Below are 18,691 nucleotides of genomic sequence, written 5' to 3' on the forward strand. Positions count from 1 at the left end.
GACACTAGCCAACGTGTGTTAGCTTACAAAGTCACGTATACGTGACAGCGGCCGTCAAAGTGTCAACGAAACTATGTATAAATAAAAAACGTTGCTTTTGGCAAAAAAAATATACATACAACTGAATTAGGAACATGATCGTTAGAATAATTAAATATGAAATTTAAATATGTAAACTAATTAAAATTAATCAATCGGTTAACGTAAAAAAAACTTGAACAGATAAACGGTGCGTGTGCGATGCAAAATAGTTAAAAATTTGAACCAAGATCATCTTTTTTTTTTTTTTGTTTCTTTCGTTTTGTTTTTCTTTTCAAGCTGAATATTTTTCAAGACACGGATAATTAGTTAAACATTCATCGTCTGTCGAGTAGGCCGATACAACGCATCTTCGTTAAAACTTAATAATTGCTTTGTCGAATATACAAAGATTTAATCCTAAACTGTTCCAAATATAATTGGCCGCCTGTCTCGTGCGACACCTACATTCAAGAAATTTTTATTTCCGAGTTACCGTACTTTTGTACAGGTTCGATGAATCTTTGTTTGCTAAAGACTAGTTTTAAGATAAAATCGCGATGTAAGAACGTGGATTCGACTGTAAACGCTATAAAAAAATTTCCTTAAGAAGGCTCGACGATATTATGTATTCGTTGGAGGTATCGTGTAACGAACATTTCTATCTTAACAAATATACAAGCGAACATTAAAGCGTTCTCAAAGCGTACCCAAAATATTACTTTTGTAATTGGTTATCTGTATTACTTTTTTCGATGAGAAAGATTGTTTGTGTGTGTAGAGACACACACACACACACGTGAGTAAATAAGTAAGAGAGAGATTGTCCACTTGTGCTAGGAAGTCCTAGAACAGCCGTATTTAGTATTTTAACAAGCTAACTTTGCTATAACGGATGCTCGTAAATTGTAGCTTAGCTATGTACGTGGAGCTTTCGTAGGCCTGATGATGGATTGATTACATTTACACTGTTCGCTGGTGGCGGCGTTCGAATACACGCGGGATGTAATATGCGGCAGAGAGCCCAATAAATTAGGACCTGGTAGGCTACCTGCGAAACCGCTTCTTCCCAAGAAACTGTGAGCACACTTGTACAGTCTCGTTTGCAGAATCAATATATCATCCAAGTCCTCTTCGCTGTTTAATAATTAAATTGTACACTCGATATTAACGCGCGATTAAATGAGATCGAAACAGGTTGGATTTGAACTCACCTCGCAGCGGCTAAAAACTTTTGGAAAAGTTTGTTGGGAACGGTACGTGGACGGTCAACCGTATCAGCATAAAGATCCGTTTCCCGATTGTAGAGATGTAAAAAATCCGAGAGCTGCTTAGCAGTAACAGCAGCACGATCTTTATCGCTCAATTTGCTGCTCGGCAACTGCGCAGTAAGATTGCGGGATAAAAGAGTTTGCTACTTTGCAGAGCACGCTCGGGTGACTTACCGTGAAAAAGAAAGGTGTTCTTAAATTACTAGCAGATTGCTGGAGGAATTTCATTACAAGGTCACAGCACGCTGGGTCGGCATTAGGTTGCGATATCTTACGCAATATGTGGCCTAAATATAAACCGAAGGCTTTTCTAGCCTCTCCAGGGCTAAAATGCATGTGCTTATCTATCAAATAGACTCCTTTTTTATCTGTTCTAGGTTTAAACGACCTACCTAAGTTTATTTCCGTCGTGCATGGACTGCACCACCTGACTCTTATACTTGTGCTTATCAGTGTCCATGTTTTCCTTACTGTCGCCGCGATCTAAGCTTTGTTTGTGACCCTTCACCAAAGCTCTCTCGTATCTTTCGAATCTGTAACGAGTTGTTAGGAACTTTATCAAACTGTGTACGAATAAGAAGAAAGTTAACATTTAATAGATATTTTCACAAACGTACCTAGACAGTCTATCCAGCGTAACTTCAGGTATGATAAAGCCTGTGGTACGACTCGCTGCAGGGAACAATTGTTCGTGCAACATAAGATTATAATTGGTGTTCACGTGTTGCGGGACTCTGCCTGGTCCTAACGGATCCGAAACTACCGGTATTCCCGTTGTTGGATCTACGTATAAATAGAAAAATAATATGAAGTATTAGCTCAACGGGAATAGAACCTTCAATAAAAAATATATATTTTTTATTAACCTAAATATTGCGAATACATCTCCCATGATTTTGGACTAGGAAATATTCGAACGAATCCTCCTCGTCGTTCGAATTGGGCTTTCGCGGATGCTACTATTCGTTGCTGTTCGGAGGTTAATCCCGTTTTGTTGATATTACTTTTATTGACGTTCTTTTTCCTTTGCGACAATGTCTCGGCCGAGTGTACTCTTCTGCACTAGAAACAACGGAATGGTAAGTTATATCGGTACGATAGACTAGAACGAAATCGTAATAGAAAACTTACGTTGGCTATTCTTTTGGTGGAGGTAACGGTAGCTCGGTTCAGATTCATGGTCTGCGGCCGTAAAATTGGATCGACCGCAGGTATACCAACAAGGGTAAGCAGATCGGCTATCAACGCTGATTTTAGCCTAACGTCGAGCGGTGAATCACAGCCTAACGATGGCGTTAAATTCACTTCCAGTAGCCATGGTTTCAACGTGTCGTCGATCAGAATGTCGAAGCCGAACAGTTCTGAAAAGAATACATGTTCACTCGGACTGTCTAAAGAATTTTAAATTCCTAAACATTCGCATCCGTAAGATTATCGAACTTTCTGCTATTGTCTACGAATACTGAACGTATCAATGTACATACATACGAGGTGTGTAGCTTCCCAAGGAAGTTATTTCGAGAGAGACAATAAAAATCAGTCTCTACCTAATTTACACACCTCGTGTATGGTGCGTGTACTGGTTTGCAATCGACGAACGTAAATACAACGACGAGAAATTACCGAAGCATGTTTCCGGATGTTTAACGAATTGCTTGACGCCGCTGACAATACCAGAGGCGGTCGCGAGGATCGATTTTATTATAATATCTTCTACGCGTTGCATCAGCGATTCCGTGTCTTGTCCCATCGAGCGTAAATGTCTGAGCAACGCCGACAGAGTCCACTTGTGGCCTACATCTTCCGCGTCCGGATCCTCGTTCCTGTAGCATACGTAATAGAAAGATAAGTAGATAATCGTGAAACAATCAATACGCGTAATCCAGATGAAACATCCTATTCTACGATAGAAAGATAAGAAAGATGATCTTGCTTACTTTACGTAATCTACGTGGAATTTGTTGATGCTGTAATTGCACAAATGCATGCAAGGATTCCAGACGTACTGGTTACCACCGTCGTATTTCACCGTGGCGAATCTGACCAAACCCTCCTCGTACAGGTATATCAACAACGGATCGTAATTCGTCACAGCGACGTATAATCGGAGATCGCATTTATGCCCGTCGACTAGAAGTGGATTGTTTATGTATTGTGCGACAATTACCGATTCGTCCGTTAGGATCTTCTCAGGCTGCGAGAAAAACACGTATCTCGTAATTGGTACTTGCGTAAAATTACAAATATAATCTTTTCGTTTCGCTAGCCGTCTAGACGATTCTGTTGGCAGATTTTCAACTTTCAACTTTCTACCGTGGACAAATACACGACCGAGCCTTGGACAGAATCATCTGTTTAATGCAAATAGAGAAGATGCTTGGATAGATATAGGTATGTACAGGTAGCCCTCCTACAACAAAAACCTTTGTACAACATTGTACTTCTACAGCACTGCATGTTACCGTAAATACTGTAAATTACCTTAAAATAATGAACTATAGTAGCTTTACATGAAAAATATATAAACAAATTGTAATTTATTAAATTAAGGTTGTTTTAAATTAAAATAATATCTTTTGTTTTGCGTTGTACATACATTTATATTTTTCATCAAAATTAAGTTGCTCATGTAGAATTAAAAAATAATATTTTTACTTTGGGTCTCATATAACACGGTTTCACACAACACGATATTTTCTAGGAACCTATCTACCGTGTTATAGGAGGGTTACCTGTACTTGTTAATCGATCGCCTTTATAGGGGATGAAGAATGCAGGGAAGATACGGTGTAGGTCACGTTATCTAAATTCATACCTAAAAATGATTATGCTCACACTGTTAACAATATAAATGCCACGTCCGCGGGAACTGGCTTTAGGTTTGACAATCCAGGGCCCGCGGTACCTGAAATGGGCCGTGAGCAATTCCCTCGATTCGCTGGGCAGCAGGAAGGTTTGAGGTATAAAGTCCAGATTTCTTAACCCTTTGCTGCGTTGCATCGCCTCGATGTTCTTGTACAGCCGGTCCTTGCGCGTGATCTCGTACGACCTGCGATTCAGTTTCAACGAATAATTCGAATCGGAAGAAACGCGTCGAATGAATGCGATACGTTTACATCTTTGTTCGGACTGACCGCTTGGCTCTATACCTTGGGAAATGGTTCACTTTCTGATGGGGCATCAAATTCCGAAGAATGTCCGGTTTCGGATGATTCCCCATCCATAGGATGTTAAATTCCGTCTCGTTGATAGGCACCTGCGAAACAGAAACCGTTAGCCAATTCCCGATTATGCGCGAAACGTACGCGTGAAATTTCTCGGGTTGCAAAGTGCGTGATCGCGCCGTCTCGTAAACACCGGGTAAACAACGACGCCCGCCGCGGCGTTTCGATTTACCAGAACGTGGAAGCTCTCCTATCGTACGGCTTTAATATTCTTCGCGGTGCGTCGCTTATTCACGCACATCGCCTTTTGCCTTTGCCTTCGCCTTCGCCTTCGCCGCGACCTTGCGGTTACTTTTCGTAGGAACAATGTCTACGCACACACGGTAGATATGTACATATTATACATCCACGCCAGTGGACTGCTAATCACCGAGAAGGACGTTTGCCGCGAGTAATCGTGTATGGCTGCGTAGCGTCACAAGGAACTAGCGTCATAAAGAAACGCAAAGTCGTTCGTTGGCGCCCGCGGAGTTCCCCGTAGGCTACGTGACCGTGAACACGTAGGTACGTACAGGCTCGTTGGCTTTTCGTTTCATTCTCTCCGTGCTCCGGCCATCCGCGGTAGGCATCTGTACCTATCATATACAATGGATTCATTCGGCTTTGCGTCACGAACGCCGAGACACGCTTGTAATACATGCAATCCTTTTTTTCCTCCGCGTTAAGTGAACATTACCATTTCGTTAACGAAATACCTTCGGGAAGAAGAAAACGAATATGAAATGGGAGGTTAAAAAGGAAGTGGACGGTCCCTGACAACGCATCGAATGGCAACGAACGAAGGTTAGACCCTAGGGCTACGAATCGAATCGAATCGAATCTGGACTGGACCGGACCGGACCGGACCGGACTGGACTCGAAGGCTCCTGACCTCGTTACGATCGTCCTCGATAACATGCGGTTGATCGGTGTCGAGGATCGATCCGAAAGCACTGCTCTCCTCGCCTTGCAGCGTCCAAGCAATGCGGAAATTAAAGAGGAAATCTACCACCACCGCCGGTAGCCAGGGACACACGGATGTACCTACATTCAACATATTATACATACGTACATTGATTTCTACGCGTCACTCGAGACTGTCATTCGATGGATCGGTTAACTTTTTAGTCACGAGCAAACCGCGACCCTCAAACTTTCTACCACCAGATTCGTTCGTGTGCCTACCTGTTGTTCCACATCCGATCGAATATACCACCCTGAAAATTGCTATCTTCTTGCACGTTTATGTTCCTCGCCCCAACTGTTGTGTTCTTTCTATTCTGTTTCCCCCCTTTCCGTTTCGTTTTCGTTGCCTTTGATCTACTTTGCCACGAGGCGCACTTGTCTTTACTTCTACAGTCAAGATTAGTCTTAAAAACGTATTAAAAACAAAGAGCGTATTTTAAGGTCTTTGCGACAAAAGGGGAAGCCCACGTTTATAATTAATACGTTCTGTCCCACGATGGATGAAAAGCGTGGTTGCATGTTGCGTGTCGTGCGGCGGCCGACCAGAAAGCTGGACGACGAGGTCGAGGCGAGCCGAGCCGAGCCGAGTCTGGCCGAGCCGAACCGAGACGACGCGAGTCGAACCGAGCCGAACCACCAACGCATGCAATTCCGTGATGGTGGCAGTCTAGCACGAGCCGCCGCTCAGGAGACACCCGTAGGGGACTTGCTTGTTTCAAGGTAGGCACCTGACGCCTAACTATCTCGTTCGCCTTCTTTCACCGCTAACTAGATCTTTGACAGGACTTTACTGCAACCTTCCACGCTATCCTACCAAATGCCACTAAAATATCATACTTGAAAGCGATCATCACCGATGATGCTTCCTTCTCGTCTTGCCCTTAGATACTTGGAAACCTGACGTCCCTATCAATCACTTACCCCTCTTCCTACTACGATCGTCGAGTGTGCTTTGCTATTAAATTTCGTGCAGTCGAGAAAAGGACATTGAACAATGATAATTTAAGCGACGAATAATGTTCGATACTTCTAATCTTGTCTCATTCTAGACACCCGAAGCTCAGCTTACCTCTAACCAAGATCAATCATTCATCGTTTCTACCTGTTAATCCAATCTGTCGCTGTATGAACGTTGCTGCAATCTTTCACGATCGGAATAATATACATAGAATTTCTGCAATTTATATTTGGACTGTGAATAACACGTGGCCAGATTAAAATCCTATCAACTCATTTAACGTTATTGCAACGCAACAGATAGCACCTTTCTTCTTTGACTTTGAATGTTTTACAATGCTACATGTTTGATTCTCCTTTATTTCAATATACCGCTGAAAATGATTAACGGACCACCTGGGCAAATGACGTTATCATTCGATAAGATACCTTATATACTTGGACGGTAACATGTAATGAAACTTGGCAATTTTCGATTAAACTATTACTACGTTACCACGAAACTTTTGGTTTACTGGAAAACTATAGCTGCCTTTAAAATCTACCTCCCATAAATAGCCGAAAGAGAGACCCATCTTCCTTGTATCGTGCAATCTCGTCGTCGCGACGCGTCGATAGCAAGCATACGCAGTTTGGTGTAGATATTTACCTGAAATCGTTAGGCGCTCGAGATGCAAAGAACGCCGCTGAAAACAATCGAGGAAGAACGAAACGAGTGTGAAGAAAAAAACGAAATAAATACCGTAGGATCCAATCCGTATTTTAAAGTGAATTTCAAAGTACATATTAGTTACCTCGCACGGACAAGTGATCGTTTAATTACTTCGAGCAGTGTAGAAACGTACGCGCGGAGTGTCAGACGGCTTTAAATACCGTTACTAGAAAGTAGCGTCGATTGCTTGCTTGTAACTAGAATGAACGAAAAAAAAAAAAATGGTCCAGTGAAAGTGTCGCAGCGGCGTGTATCGGATTCGATGTGTTTGCTTTTATGTAACAGAACGTGTGACCGACCAACACGTGCGACAGGACCGGTGTGCGTCGTTTACATATTGTTTGAATTTCGACGCGGTGCGTCACGTGCTCAACTTGGATCTCAAAGTTCGCCGGGATGCCGACATCGCCAATTAAGATCGTCCGTTGCTACCGCGTGAATCAATCTTAACATCGATTTTCTCAAATTTCCACCAATCTTACGAACCAAGATTGGTGATTCTATTTTAACGAATTCCATGACAAGATCGCTAGAAATATCAGCAAATTTTTAATTCCATATAGTGAAAGCTATGCTATGCTTAACCAGATTTATAAACTAATGCGAAATTTCAACGGGTGACTATAGTCGGCTTAAATAAGTAAAGGGTTAAGCCTGCGCGTAAGAAATCGTGTTATGTACTCGAATCATTCTCCCGCCAATCTTTTCATAACCACAGAACGCGCCGTGGCGCCATGGCGCCATACCGTCGTGCCTCGATACTACCTTTCTGTCATTCACGCAATATGTACATCTCCGATACGCAAATGTTGCTGATTCGCATTCCTATCGAAAATAAATAAAAATCTCGATATAGACGAGCTTGTACCATGTACGATAGCAAAAATTCAACAACAACGTTTCATCCATTAAATGCGCATTGGTATACCTCGAGTACACGTAAATTGCTTGAATTATCGTCGATCTATTTATGTATGCTGTCTCACGTGTCGAAGATGGAACTCGAGTTTAAACTAAGCTTGAGAAATGACTCGACCATTTTGCTCTCTTGCAAAGATAATACACAATAGTTTTTAACATAAACTGAACCAGTAATGAACAGAGTCAATTTTATTATGGAAAAACAATTCCATCCAATTTATCTGTACAAGTACATATTTCGCTTGAATGTAATTATCAAAATATTTTTCATGAACAAACAGGAAATCGGATTGAATTGCCTACTTAATCTGTTGATTTGACCTTTATAACAAGAAAAAACAGACGCGTAAACATATTTTCATACCTAAAAAAATATTCCAGTTTAATAACAAAATTGATTTGAAACTACTCGAACGAAGAACATGCAATTTTTTCGACCACGTAATAAAATTATTCGAGAAAAAGTGTCGGGGCGTTTTGTCGCTTGAAAGTTCACGCAGATGGAAACGAGAATTTTTTTCACTACCGATAATTACGTAGGAAAATTGTTCACATACATAACTGCTTTTAATCAACATCGTCCGAATAATATCTGTTCAATGTTTGAGAAAATGGAAACGTGTAAAAACGATTCCCATATCGCGTTTCAGACGCAGTTAACCTCAAAGTCAAAATATTTGTTTCGATTATTAACTCTGTACACATTATTACAAATAGCGACAAAGCTTAACACGGATAACTTTCTCTATTCTACACCTATGCTCTTTAATAACCGAGACTACTTTAATTTCTAATCACTTACTAATCACGGCCTCATGTTACGCGACATTGAAACATTGCTGCGATAAACATTCCTATTAATTGCTTATTGAGCTTCTAAACCTTCATTATTAGCAAGTTACACAACAAAATGAAATTTTTATTAACGACATGATCCTAAACCTATTGTAAATATTAAAAACGTTATTATTATTATTATCACCATAAATTGAAGAATGTATCATATATTACAGTGAATGAACAAGAGAAGATGCCTGGCCACCGTCAGCCTAACTCCTTAGAGGGGCTTAGTTTGGGACGTGTGTGTCAACAACTCGACGGGACGTGCCGACGTCTGCAGGTGCTTTCGCAAGATTCATCCGCAGTGCAAGTGTTGGCATATGCGAAGCAGACAATCAGACCTTATTACATAAATGCTTTACCAGCACGTTTGCGATCTCAAGTCGTAGAAGAAACTTCAAAAATGTTGTATGGACCTGCATCCGATGGATCTACATTAATTTCTGGGCCAGCTCCTTTGTATCTATTGGCCCTTCTTCTCGGGCACGATATAAAGCAGTTGAAAGTGAATCTTTGTTGCTACTACGGATGTAGTCATCAGACATCGTTATTAAAACTGCTTGCATCGGAAGGAATCGGATTAGAATCTTTGGAATTGGCTCGATCTGCTCTGCTAAGATTAGATTGCAAATTACTAAGATCCGCACTTATGAATATGAAAAATCTGATGAGTCTGACGCTTCGTAACATAGCCAGCGACGCGGTGCTTCAAGTTGTGGGAAAAGCTTGTCCAAAGCTAGTAATTTTGGATGTTGCTTGTTCCAGACAAGTAACGGACGTAGGATTGAAGCAATTATTGTTACAAGTAGAACTTAGAGATAAAGTGTCTCATACTGCGATGCAAGAACCTACCAGCTGGTCTCGTCTAAAAACATTACTCTCAAAGTTAAAAATGAGGAATTCTAAATCGGAAAAGAAGGAAAAACATGGGGTATTGTTAGAATATTACGAAAGCAGAAACTTTCTTTGCGACACGCTCAGAGTACTTAATGTTGCCAATACTGGAGTGACCAGTGCAGGGGTACTTTTGGCTCTAGTGCATGTTCCACGATTGGAATCCTTGGCAGAGTATAGTCATATGGGACGAGTGGTGGAGATCATGAACAAAGGACTCGTTGGATTTAAAACTCCATTTAGTCTAACACAAGCAAGAAGTTGCAGAACCACTCCAATCCGTTTAGAACTTTTAGCACAAGCATGTCCAAAAGTGGAAAAATTACACATCTCCGAACCTTATCATCCACCCGAAGCTTTACGACTATTTCCTTACATTACGTCTCTAAGCGTGCATAGTATACCGCCTCAAAGGGAATGGTTAGATGGTTTCTATGACTATCTTCGTACGAACGGTCACAACTTGCGTGAACTTAATCTCCGAATAACCCAACACGAAAATCTTATACAAGTGGACTTGAAAGAAATTTTTGGTAGTTGCTGCAATCTCAGAACATTCACTAACGACGGTTCGAATACAATTTGGAGCGAAGGACCTGACCCCCCGCCACTAAAATATTTAAAAAAAATTCAATTGGGACGCATAGTAAGTGCTGTTGCTATAACAAAAATTCTTTTGTTAGCGCCGCAGTTGACGGCGCTTCATGTTCATAGTTGTTTCGATCTCACAAACGAACATTTGGAAAAGTTATTGAGTGCGACGAGCAAGCACAGACAGCCAAGAAAGTCTGATAAATGTGAAAATAGTTTAGTACAAAACCTGACATGTTTTTATATATATGAGGCCAGTAAAGTGTCCGCAACAACTGTGCTAAATATGTTTAAAAACTGTAAAAGACTGCGAAAAATTGGAAATTTAGCTAATTGGGGTTTAGATTGCGAGGGCGTCAGAATGCTAAGAACAACACTGACTCGGGCAAATTTGGACATGGACCTGTGTCCAGGAGCACATTGGTTTTGGAGTAATTGTATCGAGTAACAGGCATTTTACACCTACTATACTAATAAATCTAGCTCCTTAAGAATTCAGTCCATGGAACTATCAACTGCCATTTAATTAAAATCTGTTATCCTTTAATAGACTGTAAGGTTGTCAGTATTAAAAATTACATTAATAAATATAAAACAATTTGTATTTGAGAAAACGCAGAAAATGTTATACATTTAGGTAAACATAAATTTAAAGGAAAAAAAAAAACAAAAAACAAAAAACGAAAAAAATAATGATAATAATAATTGTACGATTCCAGGTTTTGTGGCAATCGTAAATGCAAAAATAATATGCAGTAATAATAGAATGATTTTCTTTTTGAAGCATAAATTGTACTACTATTTTGTAATTACGTATTAGTAATATATTGAAAAATTTGAAATAAAAAAAGAGCTAATTCGTATAATAACGTACGATCGAATGACAATGAAAAATTGCATAGCATATCAATACTATGATTTTTTATTATAATAGAAATTTCTTGGAGATAAATTTCGGACTATGGTATTGTATATAGATTAGAAATGACTCACCTCTGTTAATCCATGCGATTGCAGCAGCAGATTGATAAGCTTCGTATCCGTTTGAAAAATTTTATAGGTCATGTGTAATTTCCTCGCTGGTGGTTCTTCCGGGGGTGTCGCTAATGCGGAGCATCTAACAAAGTAATTAGTCAATTAGAATACTAAAGTGTGTCAATGGTAATGTAAAATATGCAAGAAATAGAAAGAACGAGTGTGTATATTTTGTCAACTTACTTGAAACGTAGAATAGATGTTTTGTTTACCATTGGTCCATTCAATAGCCATTCGTTATGTTGCGGACTTTTATTCTTGGTTGTGCTGCAAAAGTATATTATACATGTTACATATAAATATTAATATTAATATTAATATTAATGTAAATATAAGTAGAATATCCGAGAAATTAGAAAAGCGCAGCTAACGCAATATACACACATACATATGAGTGTGTACGCGTTGCAGAACGTTCGTGTCGGTAACGTAGAGCCAAACACTTATCAGACGTCGATAAAAAAGGAATTGCATGGTTCGTTTCGATGAAATTAAAATTTTGTTTGTGCTTGAATTATTTATTATAATTCGATGTCAATTTGATTAACGAGCTACGAGGAAAGGAATGTATTTAAAAATCTGTTAGTTTAAAATTGTAGATTGAGTTCGTAGTTACTGGCATCGCGCGCGAGCAATATATTTTCGGTAAGGAATTTTTTTCTCGAAAGTGGGTAGGAATTCGGGGTTATGTCTATTCACCAAAAATGATTGTAATCGACCCGCGCAACTGAAAATAATTTTTTTAGAACGATTAGAAATCTTTTAATTTTCTCAAAAAATTTCACGCCTTCTCGAATTTTTTTCTAGAAAGTGGGTAGGATTTCGGGGGTATGTCTATTCACCAAAAATGATTGCAATTGGCTCCCGCAACTAAAAATAATTTTTTTTTCTCTCTAGTTCAGAAATAAAGTTTAATGAAAATTGCATTTTCTAATCCCTTCCATAGTCAACCGACCTAACCCAACCAATTCAGTGAATAGTTTCTCAACTGACCGCTATCCATGTGAAGAGGGCACTAAAATCACCGCCGAATTTTCAGGTCGGTATGGCAGTCAGATTGGGCCACGAAAGTCCATAAGGTATGAACTCTATTCGTATGCCTTTTTTTTATCGCGATCGGTAATTACTGACAACGCGGCACATAATAACTAAATTTTTCTAACCGTTATTAATAATTGGCAACAACTGATGGCATCTAATTAAACCTTGTATCTTGGATAAAATACGAAAAGTATTTTTGATTAGACTGTTGTTTGAACTTCCATTCGGCATACCTTTCCAACGACTCCGATTTGTGCGGCTTATGTACAAGGGGCTCCAGGGTCTCCTCGCTACTGTTAGACAATTGCGACATACCGGAAAGACTGGAGGACGACATCAGTTCCTTGGGTCGTTTCCCTTCCAGCTTTCCATTAATGTTCGTTTCCATTTGGGACAGCATAATTGATCTGTAATTGGAAATATTCGCCCGTTACGGTACGAGGAAAGGGAATATTCTTTCTCGGTGATAAATAATCTACCTTTATGTATGTGATATTAAATTTAGTGGCATACATAGATATATCGAACACCACTCTAGATAATCGTAAAAAAAATAAAAATTTTCCATGTTCTCTTCGTAGTAAACCGTTAAGAATTTTAAGGGGGGTCCTAAAAACTTGATTTTGGTAGTAAAAAATAAAATGGAGAATATGAAGTCGAGTAAAGTAAACAGATGTACGAAACGTTAGCACAGCGTGGTCGTTCGAGTGGAGAAAACAAAAGCGGCGGGTGGATGATATTCGGCGTGACAGATGTCAAAATTCCCAGTCCCGTCGTCCCGATGCAGTAACCCCAAAATAAACGATATCGCGAGCGAAAGTGCTATCCAGAATCGGAGGAGGATGTGAGAAGAGGCGAGCGTAGCAATGGGAACGCAACGAGAATGGACGAGGTTGCGATGATTACCGGGGAACCCATTAGGAAGCGCGCCAGAATCGGTAACAAGTGGAACGCGTGGCCCATAAATCCGACATCGTTTCCAATCGCGGGAATCGCTTCGTTACCAGTGGAAATCATCCTCGAAATTCTTTCCTATCTACCGTACAAGGATTTATGCGCCGTTAGACGCGTGTCGGTGTTCTTCGAGCGAGTCGTTCGCGATCCCTTTCTATGGCGAACTTACGAGGTAATCGAATCCGCATCGTACACTGCAAAACTAACCGAAATAGAGACCCTTCGCGATACCAAATCGAATATTTCGAATATTACGAGCTTTCACTGGCCGAGTTCTTACCGTCTCGATACCCTGGAAGCCACAGTTGGAAATTAAATCGTAAGGCAAGGGGTTCATCCTTCAACCCAACGACCTAACGCAATGAGAAACGTTCGAAACGATATGTTATAAATGCAAGCGTTCGTATACCGTCTCGATACCCTAGAAGCCACCGTTCGTTTCGACGTACCGGAAACGCGTATCCTATGCACGGTATACGAACGCTTACATTTATAACATATCGTTTCGTTTATTCGTTGGGTTGAAGGATTAACCCCTTGCCTTACGATTTAATTCCCAACTGTGGGTGCCAAAAGCGACACCAAGGTTTGACTCGGTGGACTTATCACGTCTCTGAGACGTAATTGTGAGCTAAGGGGTTAGGGTCCTCTTGACCTGGCTCCTCCGCGTTACGCATTCCCAATGGGACAAACAGCTCTTATCACCCCATCTTTATCAGTTAGACGATCGTTGTTAGTTCCTTATCCGTTGTCTATCGTAAGTTAAAAATGTTTCGATGTTAATTCCAGACCTGGCTTCTCCGCGTTACGCATTCCCAATGGGACAAACAGCTCTTATCACCCCATCTTTATCAGTTAGACGATCGTTGTTAGTTCCTTATCCATTGTCTATCGTAAGTTAAAAATGTTTCGATGCTAATTCCAGGTGACGAACAATGAACTGGAGACGGCGGAGGTGATCAGGGAGCTGAAGAGGATGCCGTTGTTGAGAACGTTCAGGATAAACGTCAGAGCCGACTGCGACGATATTCTGCGGCAACTTTCGCTGACGAACAAAAGGCTCGAGGAATTGCACATTTCCAATTGCACAGGTCCCCCAATCCTCGTGTTTCTCAATTCGAAAAGCATTTCTGCTCGGGTCGAAATGTACTCCGAACAACACACGGAGGTTTTTGATAGACGTTGAGCAAGAGAGAGAAATCGCCTAGTCGTAATTGCTATGTATAGATATATTTGTTAACGATGCATCGGTGAAGTTCCCATAGCACCTTTAGCCTCTTACCTAGCCGATTGTAAACAGTTTGCGTGGTCAATGTGTCCAGCCAGCGGCACGTAGAATAGAAATATCGTATCGATTAGCGGGAAGTTTGCGAATGATTCACAAATATGATACACGCGGCGTATAACGGCTGACAACGGTATTACTTATCGTATACGGCCGCGACGTAATTAGTATTCCGAACTTGTACTGGGTAATAGGAGGCGCTACAATCGAGGGTAAAGAAATTGGTGGGGAAAAGGATCGTTGGTTGAAATGACGCGGCGTCGGCGGCTACCACCCGTCGTTAACGCTTTTTTTCTTGGTACAAATACACGTACGACGGTGTACATGTGATAAATAACACCTCGTTGGTCTCGTTGATCTATGATGTACCTGGTAATTGTTCGGTTACCACCCGAATAACCAAGGTGGGATCGGTTTTCGTTTTGATCGTGTCATCCATTCCGAGTTTCCCTCGACAGGCTCTACGTCAAAGTTGTATCTACGCTCGGGCCAGCTTATCCGCATACTGGAGAGGTGCCGCAATTTGCACACGATCAATATACTCGGGAGCAGATTCCGGGGACGGAAATTCTATCGACTGCTGGCCAAGATAGGTCCGCGACTGAAAACCGTTAACACACTGGCGACCAGGTCGCAGTTCTGCACGTTCATCGAGAACACACGACAGATTACCGAACACGATCGTCGGACGATCTGCACGAGGTGCATCGACGCCAAGAGCTGGGCGCCCTTCGACTACATCCTGATGAGGCAGCCTCAGCCCCAACACGGCCGCGGTGCATCCATGATCCTGATCAGCTACCTCAAGATCGGCATCCTGTTGATCGACGCGGATCGACCGACTGGCAAGCTCTCGATCACCGAGACCACCGTCACTCGACCGATCTATTAACCTTCTTCGTACCCTTTCGACGATTCTACCCCCGAAATCGATTGTTCGAAATACGTGTACCTCGAACAGTACCAATTGCATGTTATTTGCCAATTTAAATTCCTAATAAAACGATTTAAATTGTTATCCCTGCGACGAGAAAGGACTTTTAACTTTATGGATAACTGTACCGCGAGTACCCAACATTGGCACCGCCCTATAGCGAACCAGCCGCGATATAGCTGCATAATCCTCGAGATCGTCAACAGGTACTTCCGATAGTTACCCCTCTCTGCCTATCTGGCGAACGTGAACCGTCTAAACGGCCTTTACCTCTCCGGTCATCGACTCACCCGGAACTCACGCACCGTGTCCCCTACGAAAATTATGATTCTCACGGTCTCCGCTGTTAACCGTATCGACTATTTTCCTATTTCATTTCCGGTTTTACACAGCCACGCATCTCCACCCACGCCATTACGAGTTTCAATTACGACAATAGCATCTATAAATGAAACCAAGGCCCCTACATTACGATCGCCTATAACGTTTGATCGAATTAAACTTTTTCCCCCTAGCGTTCGAGTCATAAAGAAACAAGGTTTACGAAAAACAGGTAACCCTCCTATAACACGGTAGATAGCTTCCTAGAAAATTCCGTGTTATATGAGATCCAACGCCAGTCAAAAAGGGGGGTTAAAAATTTAGGCACCTAATTAGGTTTTCAGTAAGGAATTTTTTTCTCGGAAGTGCGTAGGAATTCGGGGGTATGTGTAATGACAGAAAATGATCGCAATTGACCCCCGCATCAGAAAATAATTTTTTCAGAATGATTTGAAATATTTTAATTTCGTCGAAAAATTTGTCTACCTTCTTGAATTTTTTTCTCGAAAGTGGGCAGGAATTCGGGGGTATGTCTATTCACCAAAAATGATTGTAACTGACCCCCGCAATCGAAAATAATTTTTCCAAAATGATTTGAAATATTTTAATTTCGTCGAAAAATTTGTCTACCTAAACGAATTTTTTTCTCGAAAGTGGGTAGGAATTCGGGGGTATGTCTATTCACCAAAAATGATTGTAACTGACCCCCGCAATCGAAAATAATTTTTCCAGAACGATTTGAAATTTTTGAATTTAATAACTTTTTAACGAACCCTCCTCCATCAACAAATTGGTATTCTTGATTTTTGTCTTATTTTGGCCTCTAGAATCTCATTAAAATCTTTCCCAGGGTTGCCCGAACAGAACACCCTGTATATCAACTTGAAAACCACTATAAACGTCCCTTTGTTTAAAAAAAAAGGAAAACAAAAGCCAAGCGCAACTTTAAACTTTGAAACAGGTTCAAGGTGGTCTAACCCCTTAATGCGTTGACACAACAGTTGAATGTCAGGTATCTACCGTTAAATTCTAAACCGTTGCGTTGCGTCGAGTCGAGTCGATTCTAGGTCACGGTGAGGAAAGTCTGACAATGAGACACAGTAGCCAGAACCGATAACAGAAACGGTTTTTTTCTCAACGAAAATCGAACTGGTCGAATCGTAGAATCGGTTCACGTATCACGCGATCGTTTCGAACGAGATACGCGTACCGTGACACGATACATGCACACGGATTAAAACCGAAATCTAATCCTATTGTGCGCACAATCGGTTCGTGGCGCTTGGCACTGATTGAAATCGATTAACCGCGCAAACAGATTCTACATAAGTACCTACTGTCTTTTTTTATGCACCGCCTTCGGTAAGAATTATTTAGCGTACGGTGACCAAGAGCTCGTTGTGATAACGTTTACAGTTTCCATCGTGCGACGAACACGTTCTCGTAAAGGGTTTCCTCGCGTGTATTCGCCAAACGTTCTACATTACACGGTACTTATTTCGTTTTACGAGACGAATACGGGAAATATTTGTCTACAATCTACTCGTATTTTTTCATTTACGCGTTACCAAATTTAGTTATTAATATGTCATTTACAGACAAGTTCACCCAACGTTTTTATTCTATTGTCGATGAGCATACTTATCTGTAAATACATCGTACCTCGAAACTGTTTTTCTCTTTGTTCCATCTTCATTTCCACACATATGTTTTCTATATTACAATTATCGACATCTACTCTGTTTATTACTAAAATTAGATTTGTTTGTTTCCTTTTCTACCAAAAATTTCACATTTTTATTTTACGAATCAACGTCCGCAACATAATCACTATCCCTCCAACGAAATTAACATCGGTGATGTATCGTTCTATTGTTCTAGCATTTAAGTAATCTATTAGGAGACACCTATGTGTTATGATAAAAATAGAACGCGTGAAAATAAACGATGCTTTCGAATCAAAATGTTGAATAACTGAAAGCGGATACGACCAACGGAATTGACGGGACATCCCCGAACGTTACGAAAATAGAGACGACCTACGATCCGAAAATCTCCAAGATGGCCAAAAGTAAAAAATTCATTGAAAATTGAGAATACTCGGTTCTTAATTTAATTTCACTTCGATTGAATATCACCGTTTAAATAGCTGGTGCACGGCTTTTAAGGATACGATGATCGTCGAGTTGAAAACATCGCTTGGACAGGAACGGAAACAACGAAAAACACTAAAAGAACCGATCAAAGTAAACGGTCCATCGACTCAGCTGAGATAAAAAAGGATGATGCTTGTCACCCTGGCAGACGGCGTGTTGGCCGCGTGCTCGATAAACATATTATGATAGATGTACGTGAATTAATTCTATGACAATACTCACCAACATTCGAAACCACGATTACTTTTTAGTCAACTTCCACGCGAGTAAAACATCACTATCGATGGTTTGCTTCAAATTATATCAGAATAACGAGAAAACTTGGACAAACCGCAGCCATACCGTATGGCACCATGACCAGGACTGCCTCTGCCAGCCGAAAGACGAACTAATCGAGTACATACCCGACAAAAGTTTTTACCTTATCTTTGATACTGTTGCCACGCCTTTTATTGTGTTTGTACAATGCTAACACTATATAGAATGCTTCCAGTCCAAGCCTTTGGATCATAAAAACAGTGTTTCAACATTTATAATGTATTTACCTAAACCACCATTCGTTACGATCCATTCATTATTTATACATATATTA

The 18,691-nt window shown here is 40.8% G+C and overlaps 3 protein-coding genes across 8 annotated transcripts; 2 read left to right on the top strand and 1 right to left on the bottom strand.

Annotated features, from left to right (window-relative positions):
- Positions 1-223: 223 nt before the first annotated feature.
- LOC122398809 (tubulin polyglutamylase TTLL5) lies at positions 224-18,453 on the bottom strand. Of its 5 annotated transcripts, none has more exons than XM_043399020.1 (15): positions 14,686-14,855; positions 12,683-12,856; positions 11,592-11,675; positions 11,367-11,490; positions 4,424-4,545; positions 4,125-4,338; positions 3,227-3,483; positions 2,913-3,112; positions 2,421-2,650; positions 2,156-2,351; positions 1,907-2,072; positions 1,682-1,822; positions 1,464-1,614; positions 1,233-1,399; positions 224-1,155 (listed from the first exon to the last, which is right to left on the bottom strand). In XM_043399020.1, the coding sequence occupies exons 2-15, from the start codon at positions 12,847-12,849 to the stop codon at positions 936-938; spliced, it is 2,439 nt and encodes an 812-aa protein (XP_043254955.1). In that variant the 5' UTR covers positions 12,850-12,856; positions 14,686-14,855; the 3' UTR covers positions 224-935. The 5 variants fall into 5 exon arrangements, with proteins under 5 accessions (XP_043254955.1, XP_043254956.1, XP_043254954.1 ...); XM_043399021.1 differs by lacking the exon at positions 14,686-14,855 and adding an exon at positions 18,322-18,453 and having other exon boundaries at positions 225-1,155; positions 4,439-4,545; XM_043399019.1 differs by lacking the exon at positions 14,686-14,855 and adding an exon at positions 18,322-18,453 and having other exon boundaries at positions 225-1,155.
- Positions 5,251-11,081, top strand: LOC122398810. 2 transcript variants are annotated; one of them, XM_043399024.1, is made up of 2 exons: positions 5,251-6,178; positions 9,062-11,080. In XM_043399024.1, the coding sequence occupies exon 2, from the start codon at positions 9,079-9,081 to the stop codon at positions 10,819-10,821; it is 1,743 nt and encodes a 580-aa protein (XP_043254959.1). In that variant the 5' UTR covers positions 5,251-6,178; positions 9,062-9,078; the 3' UTR covers positions 10,822-11,080. The 2 variants fall into 2 exon arrangements, with proteins under 2 accessions (XP_043254959.1, XP_043254960.1); XM_043399025.1 differs by lacking the exon at positions 5,251-6,178 and adding an exon at positions 8,442-8,584 and having other exon boundaries at positions 9,062-11,081.
- On the top strand, positions 13,333-15,580 carry LOC122398918. The gene is made up of 3 exons (XM_043399183.1): positions 13,333-13,575; positions 14,329-14,494; positions 15,147-15,580. Exons 1-3 carry the CDS (start codon positions 13,333-13,335, stop codon positions 15,578-15,580), a joined length of 843 nt encoding a protein of 280 aa, XP_043255118.1.
- Positions 18,454-18,691: the final 238 nt, after the last annotated feature.

Source organism: Colletes gigas, unplaced genomic scaffold, assembly GCF_013123115.1.
Source record: "Colletes gigas isolate AHSC1104 unplaced genomic scaffold, ASM1312311v1 Colletes_gigas_Sc00012, whole genome shotgun sequence".
NCBI lineage: Eukaryota > Metazoa > Arthropoda > Insecta > Hymenoptera > Colletidae > Colletes > Colletes gigas.

Coding starts and splice junctions, on each gene's coding strand:
- LOC122398810 (XM_043399024.1), top strand. CDS start 9,079: ATGCCTGGCCACCGTCAGCCTAACTCCTTAGAGGGGCTTAGTTTGGGA.
- LOC122398918 (XM_043399183.1), top strand. CDS start 13,333: ATGGACGAGGTTGCGATGATTACCGGGGAACCCATTAGGAAGCGCGCC. Junction 13,576..14,328: donor TTCTATGGCGAACTTACGAG/GTAATCGAATCC, acceptor TGCTAATTCCAG/GTGACGAACAATGAACTGGA. Junction 14,495..15,146: donor GCACATTTCCAATTGCACAG/GTCCCCCAATCC, acceptor TTCCCTCGACAG/GCTCTACGTCAAAGTTGTAT.
- LOC122398809 (XM_043399020.1), bottom strand. CDS start 12,849: ATGCTGTCCCAAATGGAAACGAACATTAATGGAAAGCTGGAAGGGAAA. Junction 4,339..4,423: donor CCAAGGTATAGAGCCAAGCG/GTCAGTCCGAAC, acceptor ACTGAATCGCAG/GTCGTACGAGATCACGCGCA. Junction 2,073..2,155: donor GATGTATTCGCAATATTTAG/GTTAATAAAAAA, acceptor ATTTATACGTAG/ATCCAACAACGGGAATACCG.